The sequence below is a fragment of the Taudactylus pleione genome, unplaced genomic scaffold (genome assembly GCF_031769625.1).
Source record: "Taudactylus pleione unplaced genomic scaffold, aTauple2 ptg000044l, whole genome shotgun sequence".
NCBI classification, from domain to species: Eukaryota; Metazoa; Chordata; class Amphibia; order Anura; family Myobatrachidae; genus Taudactylus; species Taudactylus pleione.
In genome coordinates this window covers 6480479-6503520 of record NW_028284446.1, presented here as the reverse complement: position 1 = coordinate 6503520, position 23042 = coordinate 6480479, and the positions used below count along the sequence as shown (strand labels likewise).

The window sequence follows — 23042 nt, the reverse complement described above, 5'->3', positions numbered from 1 at the left end:
GCCGTCCGACTGAGCAGCAGTGCAGTGCTGCGCCGCCTGGGAGGCAGTACTGCCGGGCGGCCTGCGGACAACTAGACCGGCCCTTCTGGCATTTGCCAGAATTGCCAGTCCGGCCCTGCCCTTAACCCCCATTTGGAATAATCCTGCTTTCCCATCGGCCTTATCCACCACAATGGTTCGCCCCTGGGTTTCAGCTGGTATTTCCAGATTTCATCATATTGTCGAGAATTTTGCCCCTCTATCATTCGCCGACATTCAGGAAAAGTACAAAATAATTTTACCACCTCATCTTCTCCTGCCTCCTCCCCATCTGCTCCCTCCCCCCTAGAAAGATTTTGTATCTATAGACCTAACAATAAAGGGGCTATTTCACAATTGTATCATTCTATTTTAGCATTGGAGTCTACCCCACTGGAGACTCATGAACGGGCTTGGGAATCAGATCTGGGCCTCGTCCTTGACGACGTAACATGGGACACTATACGAACAGCCATCTCTAAATGCTCTATCAATGTGGCTATTCGTGAGAATTCTTACAAAGTATACACCAGATGGTACTTGGTGCCAGAGCGCCTCCATCAGATTTATCCGAATACCTCTAATTTATGCTGGAGATGTTGTGCCCATGTCGGTAACTTTCTTCATATTTGGTGGACATGTAATACCGTCCACACTTTGCTCTCCCAAATCATCGAGACGATATCCCTATCTCCTGCCAACTTATTACTCTGCGCCCCGATCAATCATATCCACAACGCCTCCAACAAACTGATCTTACACATATCTTGTGCAGCTAAGGACCAGATTGCCCGTAATTGGAAAGTGCCGAATACTCCCAGCCATCAGGAACTCCTTAATAGGACATGGTTAATTTCAAAAATTTTATATATTACTAGTTTACAGAATAATACTATAAAGGAAATTCCAAACTGTCTGGAAGCCCTGGTACTCCCACCATAATGTTACCCTCCCAGGTCTCAGTTAATACTCCCCAGAACATTCCCACTATACTTATACTCTTCTCTATTCTCCCCCCAACTCGTTTCCCCCCTTCTTTCTCTTCCCCCCCCCTTTTTTTTATTTTCTTTCTTTCCAGACAAGTTACTAAGATCCGCCAGAGTTATTTCGGGCACAACCGTTTTTCCCGTTTTTTGGGGGGTCTGTTGTTCCTAATTGATGCAAGTTTATTTATTTTTTTTCTCTCTCGCTGACTTGTATACATGTTTCCAGTTAATTTTGGTATATCAAAATTCAATGATGTATGACAGTTCTATTCAGTTGTAATTTTTCTCCTGTGCTTAATAAACAAATATAAGAGAAAAAAAAGTCCACAAGGCCCGTTCAGGAGTTGGCATTAGCGAAGGTAGGAGTTGGACATGCATCCCTTTGGACGCTTAGTATATAATAAACTGAGTTGAGTTAGTACTAAGGTAAATCAAAAAATAAAAAAGGCTAGCACTGCCTAAGCAGTCTGGACACTTGCCAAGTACCAAACAAAAAAACTGAATGGCTGGGCCAGGGTATATAGGGAGGAGGCCCTATGCATGCTGGGAGCTTGAAAGCTGCAGCTGTTTGGTGCAATGGATTACACCAACTACATACCCCAAGGTAGTTCCTGTGGATCCTACAGATGAAATATAGCCATCAATGTGTAACCAGCTTAAGATTCTAGTTGTTATGTGATCCAGATTCAGCCATTCAGTAAACAATATCATTGTCTTCTGCTGCCAGAGTATGTTTACTATCATTTAGAACACAGGTCTGAGTAAATTAGCAGACTTAAAGTGGGTACACACACCTCACAGATATACTGCATCTGCAGAACAAATGTTCTACATGTAGAATTCCTGATTTGTTGTGACAGATGTAACAAATGGGCGAGTATTACATATGCCCATCCAGATGAGCCGTCAATCACTGCTGACCTGTGCAACAAGTGTACAGGCGGTTGGCTGGCCACCCCGTACACACAGCACAATGGACAGATATATTAGGAATTGGCTGTGCAGCACAGCCGACACGATATGTCTGAATGAGTTCACATACTTGTCGCTGGTACACACTGGCCGATGTACACACACGACACATCAGCAGTTCAATTGTCCGATATGTCGGCCAGTGTGTATCCAGCATTACTCACCATTGTTAATGGGGAGTCAGAATATAGTTTTGCCTGCATGGCCTTAGGGCTCTAACTAAGCAGAGATCCCCCATACAAAATAAATCCCCTTTCACTGTTTGGTGTTGTGCAATTGCATTAAATCTCAGGTAAATAAGAATATAGACTGTCAGTGATCAGTTTATGTAAACCAGATTAAGACAGTGTAGCACTATCCCCAGCAAGGCAAATACTCAAGATAAGGGGAGGGGGGAGATGGAGGAGCGGCCACAGAGACCTCCGGGCAAGTACGGTAAGTATTTTTTCTTCTTACGCTGGTTTTTAATTGGATACCGCGGGTATCAGGAGGGTTAGGGTACTTACCAGCCCCAGCCGGGATTTTCAGCGTTCAGGCTTGCGGCGTCGGGATTTTGTCCGATGGCTGCCTGAGTGTCGGCATTTCATACCCAGCCAGTTTTAAAAACACCTTCATGTTATTTTCACTTGGATATGCACCTGGTGCGAGTAATTTACTCATGATTGGGCATCAGGTCAGGGCAGGTAACCAGAGGGGATCCATATTGTCACATTTCTAAAAGTGATGATAGCAGCCCACTCCCCTATTTGATGGACACTTATGCTTACAGTGCCCGCTGCTTGTTTCAACAGCTCTGGTATGACTGGTCATTTATGATAACAACTACAAGTTCTGAGGTTAATGCCATTGGGTTGGGGATAGGTTCTTGCACAAGAAGTATGCAGAAATTTTATTTCCACCAGTAGTGTTGTTTAAACTGTGCTTACAAACATACCAGAGTAGATTTCTCATACTCTATAGAGGTGCACATGAAAATCTGATACATTGCTTATCGCAATTCCAAGTGATGTGCACAGCCACACCATGGTCAGAATTGAAGTATCACCTCTCAAATTGTAAAAAAAAAAAAAAAAAAAAAAAAAACACAGGCAAGGATTATAGAGAAATAGATTTCCTCTTTCAGCAAAGACCTGAAGAAATCATGGAAGCCTAAGCATTTCTACATTATTACATAACTACAATGTTATAATCTACCAATAAAGTTTAACCACTACTTCAGCATGCATATCACTCATTAAATGGAGTCCATATTTCTGTTTCACTTATACTAATCTTATATGGTGCTCCAAGCAATCAGCTCCTATCATTTTACAGGATGTGTTTGAAAAATGACATTTAGAAGTGGATTGCTTCTAACACAGCCTGTAAAATACAGGAGCTGATAGGAATGACTGTAGCATCTTTTAAAATTAGTAATGAGCAGTGGCAGATTTTACCTGGGGGTTGCAGCCCCTCCAGAAAAATCCTCCACTTCAGTGAGCCAGTGCAGTCACTGACTGTACTGGTTACACGGACTTGAGGTGGCTTCCTATTGGAAGGGCCACCTGCCAAAAACACACAGGACTGTCAGCCCCAGGGGGAGGTGTCTCCTGCCCCTGGGACTGCCACAACCAAAGAACAGCTTCTAGTGGAAGCCGCTGCTCTGCCTTTCGGGCAGCCCTACAGGGCTTCTCGGGGCTGCTACCAATGCAGCCCCAAGAAGCTGGTCTAGTGTTATGCGCATACGCAGCACTACCACCGCTCATGCGCATGTCCTGGTGCCTGACATTCATTGTGCGGCACTGGGACCAGAAGCCCCCTCAGGTAAGAGGGCAGGAGCCGCTGCTGGTAATGAGTCATAAGACTAATTATTAAATGGGGACCGTATAGGTTATAAATTTAGGATGTAGAATACAAAACCATATTTTCAAAATGGACAGTGAAACATTTTTTATTGTGGATATTATATTTTTGTACCTTATCCACCAGTTTGTGGAATAGTCGTATGGCCTTTATTGCACACAATGATTTTGCTCAATCAAAATATCCTACTGCTGGTTAAAATCTGACTGAAGTGACCTGTGTAGAACTTAACAGCAGCACAGTCTGAGTCAATGGTCACCTAGCAAGATCAGTCCTTAAAAACAGCAACAGTGCTTCTAAGATTTAAGTACCCCAGCAAGTTGGAACCAGCATATTTATTTCATTTGAGCAAATAATGCTTGAATGCAGTCACCCATTAATCTGGTGCAAAACAGGTGTTACAGAAGAAAATGGTTCTGTTAAGAGTGTGCCATTCCTTCTCAACTTTTACTAGGTTCTTAAACAAAACACAAGGAAAGTAGTGTAATTCTGGTTTAATGTTCACATGATTTCTTGGTCAACAGTTCAGATACTGACAGCAAAGTACAGTCTTCTCCCATGGGTGCACGCCATAACACACTCCGGTTTGCCTCCCCCTTACGGTTTTGAAGCATACCATCATAACAGGGATTGAAGATTATGGTCAACTGTCAAGACACTGGGATAATTGAGCATCCTAAAGGAAGTTTGGTAGATCTTTCTCTATGACCTAGAAGGAGAAAAAAAAAAAAAAAAAAGTTAAAATAAAAACCCCACACATTACCAAGTCCCCCAATTTAAGAGTCAATATAGTGCACAGAGCTAAGAGGGTCAGAATAAGATGTCCACTCTATTTCTGTATTTAGAACACAGGGGTCCTCAAGGCACCATAACAGTAAAGGTTTTAAGGATATATATGCTTGTACATAGATGGTATAATCAAACTGACTGAGGTACTAATTAAGTCACATGTGCTTAAGTATGAATATCCTGAAAACCTGTAATGTTAGGGCACCTCGAAGACAGAGTTTGGGAACCTCTGCTTTACTTAGGATTCCCACCCTCCGTATTAACAGTAGCACATAGATTGCAACTTACAACTGGATCTTCCATGGGGCTGTATCTTTTTGCTACAAAACCCTCACGGTCAATAAGGAACTGCGAAAAAATGAACACCGATGAGTGATAAAAAGCACAAGAGACATATTAAAGTGATGGGAGGAATGACAGAGGCCTTACCTTGGTAAAGTTCCACTTAATAGCACTAGAGAATCAAAGAAAAATAAAAAGATTAAAACACCATTTGTCTAACAAATACATTTAAAATACTGACTGTAGTATAGGGGAAGCTAAACATATAATAAAGTAGAATGTGTTCATATAAGTTTAACATAGCAGTTTTATTTACATTCTCTTGCTGAAATAAGTTGCGAATGGAACACCTTTTATTTGTAGGTCATTCAAAAGATGTCATTGAATTTTACCAAGTAGGTCAAACACACTTAGTGTATGCAGCATACTACACAACAAATTGTCATTATAATGTTCTGTCATTTCTATGTAATTTTATTATGCAAGACCAATAGGCCTTAAGTTTCTTATATAACACGCCAAGTTAGATATTTTGCTTGGCTCTTCTGAATAGCACAAAACTCAGGTCCAAACAAAAATCCACAACCAAAAACCAGATACAAGCCAAACAGCAGCACAATGAGATAAGTAAACAATTGTACACTTAGTGCACAGGGGAAAGGTGCTGTAACCAGAGGTTTTATTTTCTGTATAAATATGCAGTCTGATTGGAAGCCAGAAATGACACAGCACTTATCCATGTGCATATGGAAGTGTGATAAACACCTCTGAGTGTCACAATTAGCCCCACAGAACCTGATCCTGTTATTAGGCCTGAGCACCAGGCTCTATTTGGCCACATTTAACAAAAAAAAAAAAAAAAAAAAAAAAAGGGCTGGTTGGTACAAATTTTAGAAGACCATGCAAAAAGGGTAACCGTTAAATTGGACTTTCAGATAAAACAGTCAGTCACTCATTTGTGGCCAAAATATAAGGGATATAATTTTTTTCCTTGAGAAAGGTGGTGGCACTCTTACTGGACTGTCTACTCAGCCTTCTTAACACTGTAGTAAAGCACGTTAATTACCCCATATATTTCTAATTTTGTTCATATATCTCCATGTAGCAGTAGTGCTTAATTGCAAATGTGGACTGAAAGTCCAAAACTTTATGGAGGAGATGCAATTCTCTGTTGTGCCACTGCACAGATAACAGAAGAATAGTTCCCCAACACTACTAATTCTCATGTGCATCACTATGGTATGTAAAGGGGAGGGGAAAAACAAATGAAATGAAGAACAGCAATGTTACTGGTCAGTTTTTTCCTGACTGTTCCAAAAGGGAATTCATGGCTAGATAAAGGAAATATAACCTGAATGGCTATTTACACACGACATTTGAAGGGGAATCCTGTGTATATATTTATATAGATTTCCTTATAATAGCACACTATGGGCCAGATTCATTACAGATCGCTATTGGGATCGCAGCTATTACAAACGCAGTCAGCTGCAAAAACATGATAATGTCTGCAACTGCTCATCCGGCATAGAGCCGCCCACTACCACTTTCTCATAGACCTCGCAATCCTGCGTATACATTGGTAACGGACCCTCACGCAGAATTACAGCAGGCCTGACCGGTCTCAGACATTGCAACTCTCATTGCATGCAGTGAGTACTCAAGCTGAGAACACTGTCCAGCCCAGGAAACGGCGTTTAATCAGACAGGCACGTCTGCATTTCTCCAACCACCGTCCCGTCACCACCCCCAAACGCTGACATCCAGTCACTCACTCTGCGATGGCTTTGTATCTGCGTATGTGATTGCAGTGCCATCGCAATACTAACCTGTGCACACGCACTGCAGTGCAAAGGCAGTATGCACCATCGGCCGAACTGCGTACGCTGTTGCAATTGCTATCCATTATGAATCAGGCGCTATATACAGAAAGAAATCAGTTATTTTATGGTCTTTATGTGTAATAATAGCACTTACTTCCCAAGAGTACCGTGTCCTTTAGGTTGATCCTTCATCCATTTCCACAGAGGATGGGCACCATCTCCGTTCACCTCAATCTTGCTGAACATGTCAAATTCTACCTTGTAGGATGCAGCAAAGTCTTTTATTTGAGCTTCATCCCCAGGTTCCTTGAGACGATAAAATATCATTAGTATAAAGGAATGATTGAGCAGTTCAGAGAGATGAGTCTCCTGGACTGTTACCAGATTGCATCACATACTCTACAGACCTGAACTCTGTACAGACAAATGAATAAGAGTTTCCCCATATCCAAATATGAGCAGACTTTTTGGGTCAGCTCTATACATAAAGTTTTTAACCACTTAACTGAAATTTAAAAAAATTTTTTTTTTTTTTTAAAAAGCGGTCAGAAATGGTTCTGTTTTTCTTCATTATTTAATAAAGTTTGGAATGTATTTTTAAAACTATATTTAAGAAAAAAAAAAAAACCATACTAGGGGCGTTTTGCAACTCTGTGTCCATAGTCTCCCTTTGAAAAATGACCTCCAACCCAGAAATAGCTCAACCTCCCCAGTGGCAAAGATCCACAGCATTATCAACTCCCTAATGGTAATAGAGCCCACCATCACCTCCACTGTTTAGAGCCCCCTCCCCATGTGTCACTGTACATTAATTTGCTCTCTCTCCCTCCCCCCAGGCCAATTAAAAAAACAAACTGTGGGGCATAAACCCCCCCATCTTGTTGCAAAACGCAGTGGAGCGTGGGGGGACCTTTCATCAGTACTCCCTGCTGCTGCCGATTTCTGCACACGCAGAAATGCTCGGAGATCCCCTTCCCACACTTAGTTTAGAAGTGCCTTATGCACGGCATTCTTGGGTACGATTTCGGGAGTGATGCAGGGTGGTCACAGACCGCAACATCATTCCCAGAGGAGATCCGTTCTGCACATTTCCATTAGACGTGAGAAGCAGAGGGGTGGCAGTAACTCATTGGATTCTACCTTGTCAGGTAAAGCACTCCTGACTACAGTCGATACACCATGCGTTCGTACCATGCAAGTGGTTAATGCACACATTTACCTGTTTTCCAAATTGGTTGCAGGGAAACCCTAGGATGTGTAAACCCCTCTCAGCATATTTGGCGTGAAGATTGACAAGCTGAGTGTAGTTTACAGGTGTTTTTCCTCATTTAGATGCTACGTTGACGATGATGCAGACATTTCCCCTAATAAGAGCATTTATAGTCAATTACTGTGTCTCAGACAATTAAAGAAACAATCAAAGGTGCCTACACACTACGCAATGTTGTCATGATGCGATATAGTCTCAGATTTCCCCTTGAACGCTCCCCAGCAGCTCCCCGGCAGTCGTGGGCACGATTTGGTGTTAAAAACTGTCCAATGTGACAAACGATCTATCGTCCCTCCTAACTATTTCCAGTGCATCGTGACTGAGATTGTCAGAACTTGCCTGCAGCAGGCAAGATCTGAAGATGCAATGTACGACCAGCGGGTACGCGCATCGGCAGCATGATCCTGAGTGGACACTCACGATTAGGACATATTTTACACGATCTCTCGGAATCGAGCGGATCGTGTAAAACATTGCCTAGTGTGTAAGAACCTTTACAGTTTATGGCACATAATTTCAACAATCTTCTGTTTTAAATGTTAGCTCAGGGTATGCAGAAAGTTGAACACAATCCCAGGGTTCAGATTTCATATTCCATGAGTCAGTAGAAACAAAAGATATTTAGGAGTAAAATAAAAAAAAAATAAAAAAAAAGTACCTATATTTCTCCAGGGCCACTGCATTGCCATCAATGTCTGTAGCAGAAAAATCATAAATAGTCTTGGCAGTCTTCCAGTCATCCACCTGAGCACACTGCCAAGCCACAAATATGAAACATGTTAGGAGATAATAAATCAATGTAGCATGAAGTGCAGAACACTAAACTGTAGCATTAAAGGAGAAGTTATTCAAATTCTACATTAAATCAATATGTCAAGTGCTTATTGTGACTCAAACAAAATATATGTAGGCCTGAAGCCTAACCAGAGAGCGCTGTTAGATTGGTTGAGATACATATAATGACATAAAAAAATATATTAAATAATTAATGGACCACACATAAAAAGCCGGCAATTCAATGGTTAGTATTATATACCATGACAATAAAAATTAATAAAAAATATGGTTTTAAGCAATATCCATATATCAATAGATTAGTATGCACTATGGAAGAGCTTTGCTCCTGATGAAAAACAGTAGCCTGTGTCTTATTTAGACATCACATGAAGTTCAAATAGACAAATGGACAGGACTTATCCACAACTTGTCACTGGCAATTTTTGTTTTTGTAATCAATTATTCTCCTTGTAGCGAACAACAAAATCTCCTTGTGTATATAGCCAGTTAGTAAAAACAGTCCATGCGGTTAGTAACCGCTTGTGGAACAATGTTAGTATTCACATGCATGCAAACATTGGTCAGTGGCTATTTATTCCTATTTTCATTCAGCACATAGTGTTTCCTGCTACTGACCACTGTAACGGATAGTCTTAGATCTTCCTATAATCCGCTCTCCACTTCCTTTATAAAGCGCTATGACAATTGTCAATATTATGTTACCACTTCTGTAATCCAGGTACCATGTGTAACGCGTTTCTCCGCCTAGTAGACACCATCAGCGGCTTCCTCAGACACAATATAAGTGTTTTGATATCCATATTTATACCCCAATTTCCTTGTTTATATGGGGTTTGCGCATGCGCTGTATGCGTCATGCGTTCCAAGCCTCGCTATGGCTTCCCTCTATTTATAGAGTGCGGCATCCATCTTAAAAATGTTTACATGGGGTTTGCGCATGCGCTATATGCGTCATGCGTTACAAGCCTCAATGTGGCTTTCCTCTATTTATAGAGTACGGCGGCCATCTTAAAAGTGTTCCAAGCCTCTCTATGGCTGTCCTCCATTTATAAGATATGACGGCTCTTTCTAAGGCCTCCTAATTGGCTATCATTGGCCATCAAGCCCTGTATTTACACCAGATCCACATATGGAACCTCTTTTCCAATTATTTATAGACACAATCCACGTATGTGCCATGTGAGTCATGCAAGAAATTGATTATATGACTGAGTTTGATATTATGATTTGGTATTAATTTCACGAGCACTACTCAGTCATATAATCAATTTCTTGGATATCACACTACACGCCAAAGATAAGGCCATTCTGACTGAGACTTATATTAAGGAGGTTGACCAAAATAGATATTTAAATTATAGTAGTGGTCATATGAAACAATGGAAGGATAATGTACCAAAAGGCCAATTTTTGAGACTTAAAAGGAATTGCTCTAGTGCAGAAGCCTTTACAAGACAAACCAACAAAATGTATCAATCATTTGTAGAACAGGGTTATCCCAAAATTGTATTAGATAGAGCCTTAGGAGAAGTAAGTCAAATTGATAGGGTTTCGCTTCTGGAAGAGAAGAATGGTAATAAAGAAAACATGTCTCTAGATAAAGATAGATCTATTAATTTTGTGACTAAATTTAATTCGGAAGCCTTTAAGATCAGACTAATTATAAAAAAAGAAACACTATGTGCATTATGTGCTGAATGAAAATAGGAATAAATAGCCACTGACCAATGTTTGCATGCATGTGAATACTAACATTGTTCCACAAGCGCTTACTAACCGCATGGACTGTTTTTACTAACTAACTGGCTATATACACAAGGAGATTTTGTTGTTCGCTACAAGGAGAATAATTGATTACAAAAACAAAAATTGCCAGTGACAAGTTGTGGATAAGTCCTGTCCATTTGAACTTTATGTGATGTCTAAATAAGACACAGGCTACTGTTTTTCATCAGGAGCAAAGCTCTTCCATAGTGCATACTAATCTATTGATATTGCTTAAAACCATATTTTTTATTAATTTTTATTGTCATGGTATATAATACTAACCATTGAATTGCCGGCTTTTTATGTGTGGTCAATTATTTAATATATTTTTTATGTCATTATATGTATTTTTATGTGAATAAATAATTTTTGTATCTCAACCAATCTAACAGTGCTCTCTGGTTAGGCTTCAGGCCTACATATATTTTGTTTGGATTGCACTAATAAGGGGTACAACACCCTTAGTTGAGAGCTGCAGTTATTTTGGGATAATTATACTGTCACCTGTTGGATTAGTGCCTTTAAGATTATTGTTTCTTGCTTGCTTTCTTTGCTTATTGTGACTCCCTGTAGTGTATGGGTGGAGTCAGGGGTGTAGGGACAATGGTTCCAGTGGAGTGCGATCTCCAGGCTCAGAAATAGTCAAGGGACACCCAGTGCCGTGTGCTGTGCCCAATGGCTAACTAAAATCTAACTGGCAGCTGTCTGAGCTGACAGCCTAGGGATAGACATTGGATGCCGATGGTTAGCTACCATCCATGTTTCCAATTTGATGGAAGTACATTTTCTACCGAATATTCGATGGTTGCCAGCCATCAGTTGAAGCTTTCCGATGCCCATCCAATGGCTGGCTTTGGAGAGGGAGCACACACCCCACACTATGCAGAGCAGCAGGATTTCTGCTCGCACCCCAGGAGGGATGAGAGAAGAAATCTTTGGTTGGGGTTAACAGCGCGCTGAATTGAATGGCTCCGGGAGCCCCTACCCAGCGCTATTCAATTTGTGTTGAATTTAATTGAGTATTAGTGTGTCTACAAGAGAGATCATAAATGGGAACAGATGCCTAGATTGGTCTTGTACAGAAATTTACTGAATAATCAGGTGACTTTAGGAGATTGTACAAAGGGTTCTGTGGAACCCTACTAACTTCGTAGAAATAAAGATAACAAAAGTAAGTTCTTACCATATCTCATATTTTCTACATCAGGGTCCATAGGGTATCCACAGGATACCTTTGGGATGTCCCAAAGCAGTATCCTTCAAGGGTGGGGACGCTCCTGTGCTGAAAGGAGAATCCGCCGCCCGAAGGAAGCATCCTGAGAGGCAAAGGTGTCAAACGCGTTAATACCTCACAAAGGTATGGACCGAGGACCATGTGGCAGCCTTGCAGATCTGGACTGCAGAGGCACCACGTCGAGCTGCCCACAAAGGACCCACAGACTTAGTGGAATGAGCCCTCACAGAGGATGGAACCGGAAGGCCTTCATGAAGATAAGCTTCAGAAATTGCCATACGAATCCAATCTGCCAAAGTCTGCTTTGAAGCAGGCCAACCCTTTTTACGGAAGCCATAGAGGACAAACAAGGCGTCCGACTTCCTAAACGAAGAAGTGCGGTCAACATAAATCCTTAAGGCACGCACAACGGCCAAAGTGGCCTCACCCACTGACAGGTCAGCTGAGTTGAAAGCCAGCACAACGATTTCCTTGCTGATGTGGAAACTTGAAACAACTTTAGGAAGGAATCTAAGACGAGTGCGCAGCACCGCCCTGTTCCTATGAAAAATCAGAAAAGGGGTCTACAGGAGAGAGCCCCTAAGTCAGAAACACGTCTGGCCGAAGCAATGGCCAGAAGGAAAATTGTTTTAGCTGTCAGCCATTTAAGGTCCACTGAGCCCAGTGGTTCAAATGGCGGTCCCTGGAGAGCCCTCAGGACCACAGCTAAATCCCAAGGCGCCACCGGTGGAACAAAAGGTGGCTGAATTCGAAGAACACCTTGCATAAAGGTGCGCACATCAGGGATTGCAGCAATCCTATGATGGAACTAGACAGGGCAGACACCTGCACCTTCAGTGACGCAAGGCGAAGCCCATGGTCCAGTCCCGCCTGTAGGAAAGCTAACACTCTTAACAGACGGAACTCCCGAGGGGCATAACCTCTTGGTCGACACCACTGGAAGAACGTATGCCACACACGATGGTATATCCTTGCAGAAGATGGTTTCTGAGCCCTTAGCATAGTTTGCACTACAGAGCTGGAAAACCCCCTGGACCTTAACATGGCCGTCTCAACAGCCACGCCGACAAAGACAGCTGAGTCAGGTCCGGGTGAAGACAAGGACCCTGTGACAGTAGGTCCGGTCGTAACGGCAACCGCAGAGGAATGTCCACAGACAGTCCCTGGAGGTCTGAAAACCAGTGCCGCCTGGGCCACGCGGGAGCTATCAACAGGAGCGTCCCTCCTTGTTTGAGTTTCTGGATTACCCGTGGAAGGGAAAATGGAGGAAATAGATAAGCAAACCGGAACGTCCACTGGACGGACAGAGCATCCACCAGAGACGCCTTTTCGTCTCTTGTGCGAGACCCGTACAAGATTGGTACCTTACACGTAGTACACATAAGCTGGAGAGGAAAGTCACTCTCAACCATGATAGTAAGTATGTGACCCCTCACACTGATACTTGTTAGTATAGTGGGAGAACCACCCTGCAATCACCGCACGGTCTTTAGCAGAAAAAGAGCAGGGACAGTGAAATGGCTGACAGTAGAAAGTGAAAGTACAGGCAGCAGACGCTAGCAGAAGTCCCATACAATGCAAAGAAATCAATTCCTGCACTATCAGCGCTGATCCTCAACTACACAGACACAGAGCCTGATAGGACACAGCACTGCATACACAGACCTGTTACCAACGGAGGAGAGGTATGCCGGGGGACCCAGACCACGATGCCACCGACCATCAGCGTCCAGCAGCGCTCACCATGCTTCAGCAAAGATGGCCACCGAGGAGCAGAGAGGCGGCCAGCCTGGGGGAGGAGCGCTGCCACAGGGCCAGTCAGCAGATGCAGAGAGGGCTGTGTGCAGCGGGGGAGGCGCCGGCTGTGTACAGTGAAGGCGCGCTCCCCTGACATGTAATTAACCCCTGGGATGCCACAGCGCTACCGCTCAGCCACAGTCCCAGGGGGGTAGTGGAAGCGCAGGTTAGTTACCTGGCTCCACGCTTCAGCCAGTCCCCAGGGAGCCCCCTGCCTGGGGACTCTGGACCATGTGCTCAGCAGGGACCCACCGCGGGACCCCGTTGCTTACCTGCTGCCCCCTTGAATCCGGCCTTGGGCCCAAACATCTGGGGTCACCGCTAGCTGTGACCCCAGATGCTTACCAGCATCCCCGGATCAGTACTGACGGGGGTGTAGGGAAGACAGCATGGACGTCAGCATTGACTGTCCATGCTGTACTTCCAGATGAGCAGCCACAGCTGCTTACGAAGAAACTTCAGGGGCTAACCCTAGCCCCCCTCTAAACAGGTACATCCGACTCCGAGCCGGGCACCAACGAAAACTGAGACACCTTGGCTCGGGGGCAGGGGATAGGAGGGGGACCCTAGTGCATCCTGGGAGGTTGAAAACTTTAACTCTATGGTGCCCAATGCCTGACATCACCTATACCCCAAGGTATCCTGTGGATACCCTATGGACCCTGATGTAGAAATTTGGGGCATGCACAGTACAAAGATAACAGCTCAACAAAGCAAATAGCATTGCGTCCACCTCCGAATCAGGCCCATGGTAAAGGGTTGGGAACATGATTGGCAGCGGCCGGCACCGCACAGAGCAGAAAGCAGGGAGCCTGGGAAGCTGTACATGTATGTGGAGTGCGTATATGCTGGGGACAGTACATAACGGACTGCACAGAGGAAGGGACTGTATGTACATGTGGCCCTGTGGGACCTCAGTGAACAATAGTGACCCCTCCCCGGCGCTGGAAGAGGCCTTGGCACATTATAACCATGGGCCTTGGAACATGCACAGTACACTGAGTACAGGGGGCAGCGCCGCCGCTTATCTGCGCATCACAGCTGCCGGGAGCGGCACTGGGGCGTTACGAGAGCTGCAGGCAGGGGGGGGGGGGGTCACACACACACAAGACAGAGCAGCCGGGACACCAGCCCCGTGCTGCACAGGCCGGTGCCGACCACAAACCACACTGCAGGTTACGTATCTGATATATATCGTGCGCCGGCTGCCCGATAAATCTGCGATCGCCTCAATAGCCAAGAACAAGCGGTACACAGGGCAATACAACACTCTCCCCGCTCCCCAGGCAGCGCTACACTCACTGTAACCGCACTGAGCGTGGCTCCTGTAGCAGCGGTCAGACAGCGCTGAGCTGCACATCCGCACCCACAGAGGTCATGGATGATTAACCGGTGCTCCGGTGAGACAAACAATGCGGAACTACTCACCATCGCTCTGCTGCTGCTGTGCACTCCGAACACAGCTCCGGGCAGAACTGAACGCTTGACGCCGACACACAGCAACCTTAGCAGCATTGAGCGCACTGTGTCCCGCCCCCCGGAGACCTCACACACCTATCGAGAGGGAGGAGGCGTGGCCTCCACGGAGAGAGACTGGAGTTCTCCAATCACAACACAGTTACAAGATCAGGCTAGAGCAGGGTCACTGGAGTCACTGACACTGTGTGCACAGTCATTGTGGCGTAGTTCTTTGCTGTATTGTCGCATCATAGCAAATGGGCGATATAGACAGCAGCATACGCTACGGTGACTGTCACCTGAATCCATAGTGACGGTCTCTATTGCTCTCCTCCAGCTGACAGCAGCCTGTGCGTTCCAAGACGGTCCATTTCGTGTACGGTCACGTGTATACATGCTCTCACAAAATGGCGTCTAACATCGGTGTCTCTATGGTTACGTCTAGACCACAGGTTCTCAAACTCGGTCCTCAGGACCCCAAACAGTGCATGTTTTGCAGGTGTCCTCACAGAATCACAAGTGAAATAATTAGCTCCACCTGTGGATGTTTTAAAATGTGTCTCTGAGTAATGATTACACCTGTGTTCCTGCTGGGTAACCTGCAAAACGTGACCTGTGTGGGGTCCTGAGGACCGAGTTTGAGAACCTCTGGTCTAGACTATACAAGGCTGATGGACCTGTGACATCACACCCACGTGACCCTGTCTGAAAGGGGGAGCGGCGGGGATGCTAACGGGGGACCAAAAGGCTGCACGGTGGCTCGCTGCGCTCGCCACAAATATTTATTCCCCCTCTATGCCCTAGTGGATGGTAACGCAGGAGCAGTCCAGCCTCCTGCAGCGGTCATGTGGTGGATATGTCACAGAGGTCCTTTAGCCACATAGGAAATAGCAGCAACCGTGTCCGTGTCTCTATCTCGCCTTTTCCTGCATCAACCTGGATCTCCCAGGCTGAGCGGAGACTATGACATGAGTATAGTGCAGGTGATCCTGTATAATCTGCGTCCGGTGAAGGAGGAGGGAGACCTCACCTGCCGGCCGCTGCCACCTGACTTCACTATCCCTGTGCTCACTGCCAAATTTACCTCTGACTCTACTACCCCTATGTCCGTTGTCATATCTAACCCTCACTCCGCAACCCATGACTCCACTGCCATATCTACCCCAGTATCCACTGCCATATGTACCTCTGACTCCGCTAACCCTGTGCTCACTGCCATATCTACCCATCACCACTATACCCTGTGCCCACTGCCATAGATATCTACCTCTGACTCCACTACCTTTATACCCACTGCCATATCACCCCTCACACCACTACCCCTGTGCCCACTGCCAAATCTACCTTTGACTCCACTACCCCTTGTTCCCACTGCCATATCACTAACCCTGTGCCTACTGCCATATCTACCCCTGACTCCACTACCCCTGACTTCACTTCTCTATTCTCTACCATTTCTACCTCCGCTAATCCAATGCCCACTGCTGTATCTACCCTTGACTCCACTACCCCAGTGCCCACTGCCATATCTTCCACTGACTCCATTACCTTTGTACCCACTGCCATATTACTCCCGACTCCACTACCTCTGTGCCACTGCCATATCTACCACTGACTCCACTACCCGTGCTCACTGCCATATCGACCCTTGACTTTACTTCCCCTCTGTTCTCTGCCATATCTGCCTCCACTACCCCATGCCCACTGCCGTATCTACCCTTGTGCCTATTGCAATTTCTACCCCTGACGCCACTACCCCATGCCCGCTGCCATATTTAACCTTGGTTCCACTACCCCTGTGCCTACTGCCAAATCTACCCCTGACTCCACTGCCCCTATAATCAATACTGTCTTGTGCCCACTCTCAGCGCTGATATGTATCAGCTGTCCTCTACCCCTGTGATAACTATGATCCCAGTCACCATTATCCCTGTAACCACTACTGCTGCATACCCATTTGTCATCACTGCCTGCCTACCAACAGTCTTCTACCCCTGTGGTTACTACAGCCCCTTCATCACTATCCTGTCATCTCTACCTGTGACCACTTCCCATCTATAGCCCTTTACGTCTGCGATAACTCATGACTACATTCATATACAGAGAAAGAAACCAACCGCACAAGATATTCATACTTTATTTTTGATTATGCTATTTTATAACATAATTGTAGATAGCTAGGGGGTGCTACCACTTCACAAACAAATTATACACCAAAGAAATAGGAAAGACAAATGGTGCATACACACGGTACGATTAAAATATCGATATCGATCATATTGTTGTCGTTCATATCGTGCATTTTTCGGTGCCTCCAATGACCTGGGATGCGCTGGCACATATGGACGATAAAGATATCATTCGTTGACCGTGCATGCAATCCAAGGGTGGCACTCCCAATAAACAAAGTAGGGAACGTCCAGGTGCCCTCCAATAAGGTCAGACAGCAGTCGTCAAAGATAACAGCTGGACACAGGGATATCACAATCTATAAATGTTTGTTGTTTGTCATGTAATCTTGACCTTGATGATGGAGCAATAAATAGCTCAAAAACGTTGTGATATCCCTGTGTCCAGCTGTTATCTTTGACTAGAGTGCCGCCAGACCGGAGTTATATTTGGGCAGACTGCTGTCTGACCTTATTGGAGGGCACTTGGGCGTTCCCTACTTTGTTTATTGGGAGTGCCACCCTTGGATTGTTTATGTGATATATGAGCAGTAACACAGGAGCTGCTGATATTGGGATTTGGCACCCATACAAAAGGTATCATATTTCTACTGCAATCATCTTTGTTTATTGTCCCTACTGGAGTAGGGTATCTGGGCACTGACACCATGGTAGAGGGTACTGATGAAGAAAGTGAGGGTTCTCACCAGTCCATCAATATGGCCCTATTAACACAAGGGAGTACACTCATGTTCTCAGATTCGGAGGCAGAGGCTATCCTTTTTAAGGAACAATTTTGTGAAGATGAAGCGATGAGATCATTGCAACACCTATATCATGATTGGCTTAAATTGAAACAAAAGGAATTGGATTTCCATTACCCTGGATTGATACTTAGTGACTACTTTAAACAGAAACGCATTCCACGGGGGTTCTGTATAAAAAACTGCCCCACCATCTGCAGACACAATACAAATTTTTGTAAAAGGTGGATAGCCATACTAAATAAGTGTAGCTACGCTCTTATACTCCTTGTCATTGAGGGGGCTACAAGAGAGCTCACAGTAGTGAGAGACAAGCTATCTACCTTTGAAAAATAATTTAAACCAGCATTTGATTTGGATACGAGCATGGTATGGCTTGAGAAGCTGAACACTCAGGTTACAGCTTACAAACACGAATTACCGGTAATCCAATTTAAGAAAAATAAAATGGCTAAGGTAGCCTTAGATTATGAACAGAATAGAGTTTATAATTGGATCAACCAATGGCCGCAGTGAACAACGCCGTGGTGAGAGACAGGGATTCCATCACCTGTATGGTAATTCTGATTCATCTCGGCAGAATACGAGTGACTCAGATGCTGGTACCAGCAATATTGTGAATCATTTGGCCCCTTTAGGGAGAGGTGTCGACCATCCATTACCACCAAGAGGAGGCGGAGGTTTACCCGCAGGGGTAGACAATGGACGCGAACGAAGAAGAGTGGGGAGACCACCACTCCAGCGGAATCGACGATAATTAATATTACCTCACGGACACTTCCGGAATTAGAGAAAGTTCTCAGCCGTGGCCTTTCGTATATACCCACTACCAAATTTGATCCCATGCAGTGGGAGATTGAGAGATACCGCCTTAACAGACAGTTGAAATTACATGAGCTCTACAATAAGGCTAAGGTTGCCCCGCGACCCCCTGAATCTATTAGCAGTGATATTCTGCAGGCACTGCAGAAACTGCAACCTAAATCGCAATTTGAGCCAGTATCAAATAATGCTGCCATAAAGACCTTCACACGTCTACTTGACCAGGAGGTCAAACAACTTTCTAGTAGGATGAACAACACTTGAAGCTACAATAATTTATCTAAGGGTGAATGGAGAGCCTTATGTAATCTATCCGAGTATGATGATGTGATTTTTTCGCCCCCCGGATAAAGGCGGGGCAATTGTTATACAGAACATCACTGAATATAGGCTTGAAATTGATAGGCAACTGTCTGATACTATGGTATATACATTATCCTGTGATCCCACTTAAGTGTTTTCTCAACAATTACATGATAGGTTAGATTTGGCAGTTGCTGATGGGTATATTTCTTGTCAATTGAAAGAGTCTCTTATTCCTAAGTATCCCACTAAGGCGCTCTTATACACTTTACCTAAGATACATAAACGCTTGGACAACCCCCCTGGCAGACCGATTATATCGGCCAGGGGGTCATTGTTCCAGGCAGTTTCAGTATATTTGGATAACATCTTGCAACTGTGTATTAAAGAACATCCAAGGTTTCTTTTAGATACCAATACTTTTTTGAGGCAAATTTACAGTTTATCAGTGATTCCTGAAGGTAGCTATTTGTGTAGCATAGATATTAATAGCCTTTACATGGTGATCCCCAATAAGGAGGGTTTGTTATCGGTAAAAAAAAACTGATCATGGAAAGGCCTGTATATGAGGGCCCTGACATAGATCTGATTCTTGACCTATTGGAAATGATTTTGACCAAGAATTTTTTTATGTATAATAATAAATTGTTTCTCCAGCTAATTGGCGTAGCGATGGGGTCCAATGTGGCCCCATCCTACGCTAATGCATACATGTTCTTGGCCGAGCATGAAATCTTTTTTTAGGATGTCTATGTATCTGGCAGAATTTTTTTCTATGCCAGGTACATAGATAACATTTTTCTAATTTGGACAGCTACCAAACAGGAGTTTTTAGGATTTGTTGAGAAACATAATAAATCTAGGAGCCCTATCAAATTTACATTTAACATCGACCATAAGAATGTCAACTATTTGGATGTTTCTTTACAGCTAGTAGGTGGTAAATTGGTCACTGAGTTATTTAACAAGCCTACTGATAGGAACACGATTCTACATCATGGTAGCAGTCACCCTAGACTGTTAAAGCATGTACTACCCTATTCGCAGTTTCTTAGAGCCCGAAGAATTTGTAGCAATGAGGAGACGGCTTTATGCCACATTGAATTGATGTTCAACAAGTTTCGTGAACGGGGGTATCCTGAGGACATCTTATTACAAGTTAGGACCAAGGCCCTTGCAGTTCCTCATGATGATTTTTTAAGATCTAAGGATACTACAAAGAGTCCAGTACATAGATTACCATGGGTTAATAATTTTCATCCACAACGTGATAACATTAGGGGCATGACTAGAAAGTTATGGCCCATTGTGGGCACTGACCCAGATCTCAAGTTACACAATAGTTGTGTCATGCCCTGTTACACCAGGGGGCGTAATTTACACAATTTCTTTAGTTAGGACTGACATTAGTGGAATAGGCTCCGATAAATCTGATGCCTTTCTATACCCCAAATTGGGGTGTTACAAATGTTTCAACTTTTTGCCATCCGTATAGTGGTAAGAGGTACACGATACGTCATCGGGTTACGTATACCACTAAATACATAGTCTATATGATTACTTGTCCGTGTGGACTTATTTATGTTGGAAAAACCGACAGGATCCTGAGGGAACTTATGGCATTGCAGAGATCTGCCATCCGTGCTGCCATTGCCTTAGGAAATAGCGACCAACCAGTTGCTCGCCATTTTGTGGCTAGAAAACATAATTTGTCTACATTACGTTATATGATCATAGACCACATTCCACTATCCCCTCGTGGAGGTGATAGAACACGTAGACTACTTCAATGCGAATCACAATGGATTTTTAGATTAGATTCTTTGGCACCCAAGGGACTCAATGAGAACCTAGGTTTGCATTGTTTTTTGTGATATGTGTATATAGGTGTATGCATGTCATTTATTTGCAGTTTTTGGGTGGTATTAAGCGGGTGCTTTATTCATCACCCTGGGTGAGATGGGTATTAATTATCTTAAGAATTGAAATAAATACAATTAAAGTATTTGTATGGTTTAGGTAAGATCGGTGTAGAGTTTAGCTGGTCTCCCCAAACTGTAATTCTTCCTCCTTCTATATTGTATTTACTTTTTCATATGTTGTATGATTTTTTTATATGTTTGTGATACCCTATTGGTATGTTTTGCACAATAGCTGTCTTATTAATTTGATTACAAGAGTGTTCCCAGTGTTTAAACGTGTGATGCATACCCATTGATCCCTCTTTTATAAGATTATCTATTTGGTACTGTAATGTATGTTGTTAGTCAACTCCCGTTTAGTGTATAGTGTTTAATCTCTTCCTTTTATGTGTGTTACTTATGATATGGAGTTGTTTACTACAGGTCCTGGGCTGCGCGTTGTCTGGGTAACCACGACGCAATCTGTGGGCGTTCCTCTCATTCCCAGTGCAGGCGTGTCATCATCAGGTGCCGGCATGTTGGTCGAGTGAGCTGACGTCATAACAGGGTGACCCGGTCCCGGACGCTGAGCGGCACGGACCTCACGTGGTGATGTGTAAGTATCTATAGATGTTTATTCTTTGTCATGTAATCTTGACCTTCATGATGGAGCAATAAATAGCTCCGAAACATTGTTATATCCCTTTGTCCAGCTGTTATCTTTGACTAGAGTGCCGCTAGACCGGAGTTTTATATATATATATATATATATATATATATAGTGATAGGATCACTGGTAAAGTGGTCAGTGGTAGATACATTTGTCCTAGTTTTTTGACCTATGTATTCTAAAAAACCCCAGGAGAAAAGTATGCAGTGTAGCAGATTTGAGGGTCAGCTTTTTGAAAAGCCGGTTTGGGACCTGGGGGTGTGGATTTGAGGAGAGGGAGGGCTCCATCCACAGGCCACTCCAGTTTTTGGCCTGTTAGCCTGCTCATTAGGGTCTGCACCTGGAGCTGGCTGATATAGGCTGTGTGTGATTGTAAGCTAGTGTCTCATACCTGAGAGAGCAGGCAGACTGGCTGGCTCAGAGACACTTGCTGAAAACTACCTGTAAGTCTTGTGCATACGCTTGGGTTGATGGTGGAGGCAGTAGGCCCCACTATTTCTTTAGAGAGGGAACCTCTTGTCTAGTTAGAGGCCAGACAGGGCTAGGATTTACTTTTATGTTTTGTTTTCCTTTTTTGTTGCACAATAAAGACTGGTACCGACCAGCTAGTACGAGACCCCAGACTGGTGTACTATTTTCCCGGCTGCCGTGTGTGTGAAGAGGGAGTCCATCTACCCCAGGAGAGAAACCTCTAATCCAGTCGTGTTACTCCCTCCCTCAATTTTGATAAATGTATGCAAATTTGATGTACTGGGGTTAACATCAAGTTAGGGCCTGACGGAGTTCGGCCCGGTATTAGAAGACTACCTATGTTTTAGCTAATGTCGGATCGGCTTGAGTATTACTTAGATGCTGACTCAAATATGTGTAATGTTGTCGAGGGAGTTAAACACGCCTACCGAATGGTGATTGGCGGTTCCCAATGTAAATACTGAGCCATGCGTCTTGTAGGACAGCCCTCTGACGAAGTCTGGTAACGAAACATGTTAGGACGATTGATCCATCCAGGTTGCTCTCCCAGTCTCTGTCTCTCGGTTCTTCCGACACGCCATTGCCTCGTGGAGATTCGCGGCGTGCTGCACAGGTCTCCTGCGGTGTGCGGAGCTCAGAGTTTTGCCTGGTTAGGATCCCTTTCTGCCATGTGGTAACCAGTCCACAGTCATCAATTGTGGTACGAGTACACTGATGCTTATGCTTGGATGACCAGTACTGTGTGCGTTTTAAAAAAATAAACTGTTTATGCACTATGGAGCGCCCTCTCTTGTGTTTCCATTTCTAAATCTACCATCCTGAGGGATTCGGGATATACTCTGTTGCAGAAGAGGAGCAACAGTTCTTACATGAACTTAGTGTTTTTTATTATTCATGCTTTAGTGAG

At 44.2% G+C, this 23042-nt stretch overlaps 1 protein-coding gene across 1 annotated transcript; it reads right to left on the bottom strand.

Moving 5' to 3' along the window:
• Window positions 1–4297: 4297 nt before the first annotated feature.
• Window positions 4298–15114, bottom strand: GPX4 (glutathione peroxidase 4). Its single transcript, XM_088460356.1, has 7 exons — window positions 15007–15114; window positions 8641–8735; window positions 7932–8076; window positions 6867–7018; window positions 5037–5061; window positions 4896–4955; window positions 4298–4527 (listed from the first exon to the last, which is right to left on the bottom strand). Exons 1-7 carry the CDS (start codon window positions 15091–15093, stop codon window positions 4495–4497), a joined length of 597 nt encoding a protein of 198 aa, XP_088316482.1. The 5' UTR covers window positions 15094–15114; the 3' UTR covers window positions 4298–4494.
• Window positions 15115–23042: the final 7928 nt, after the last annotated feature.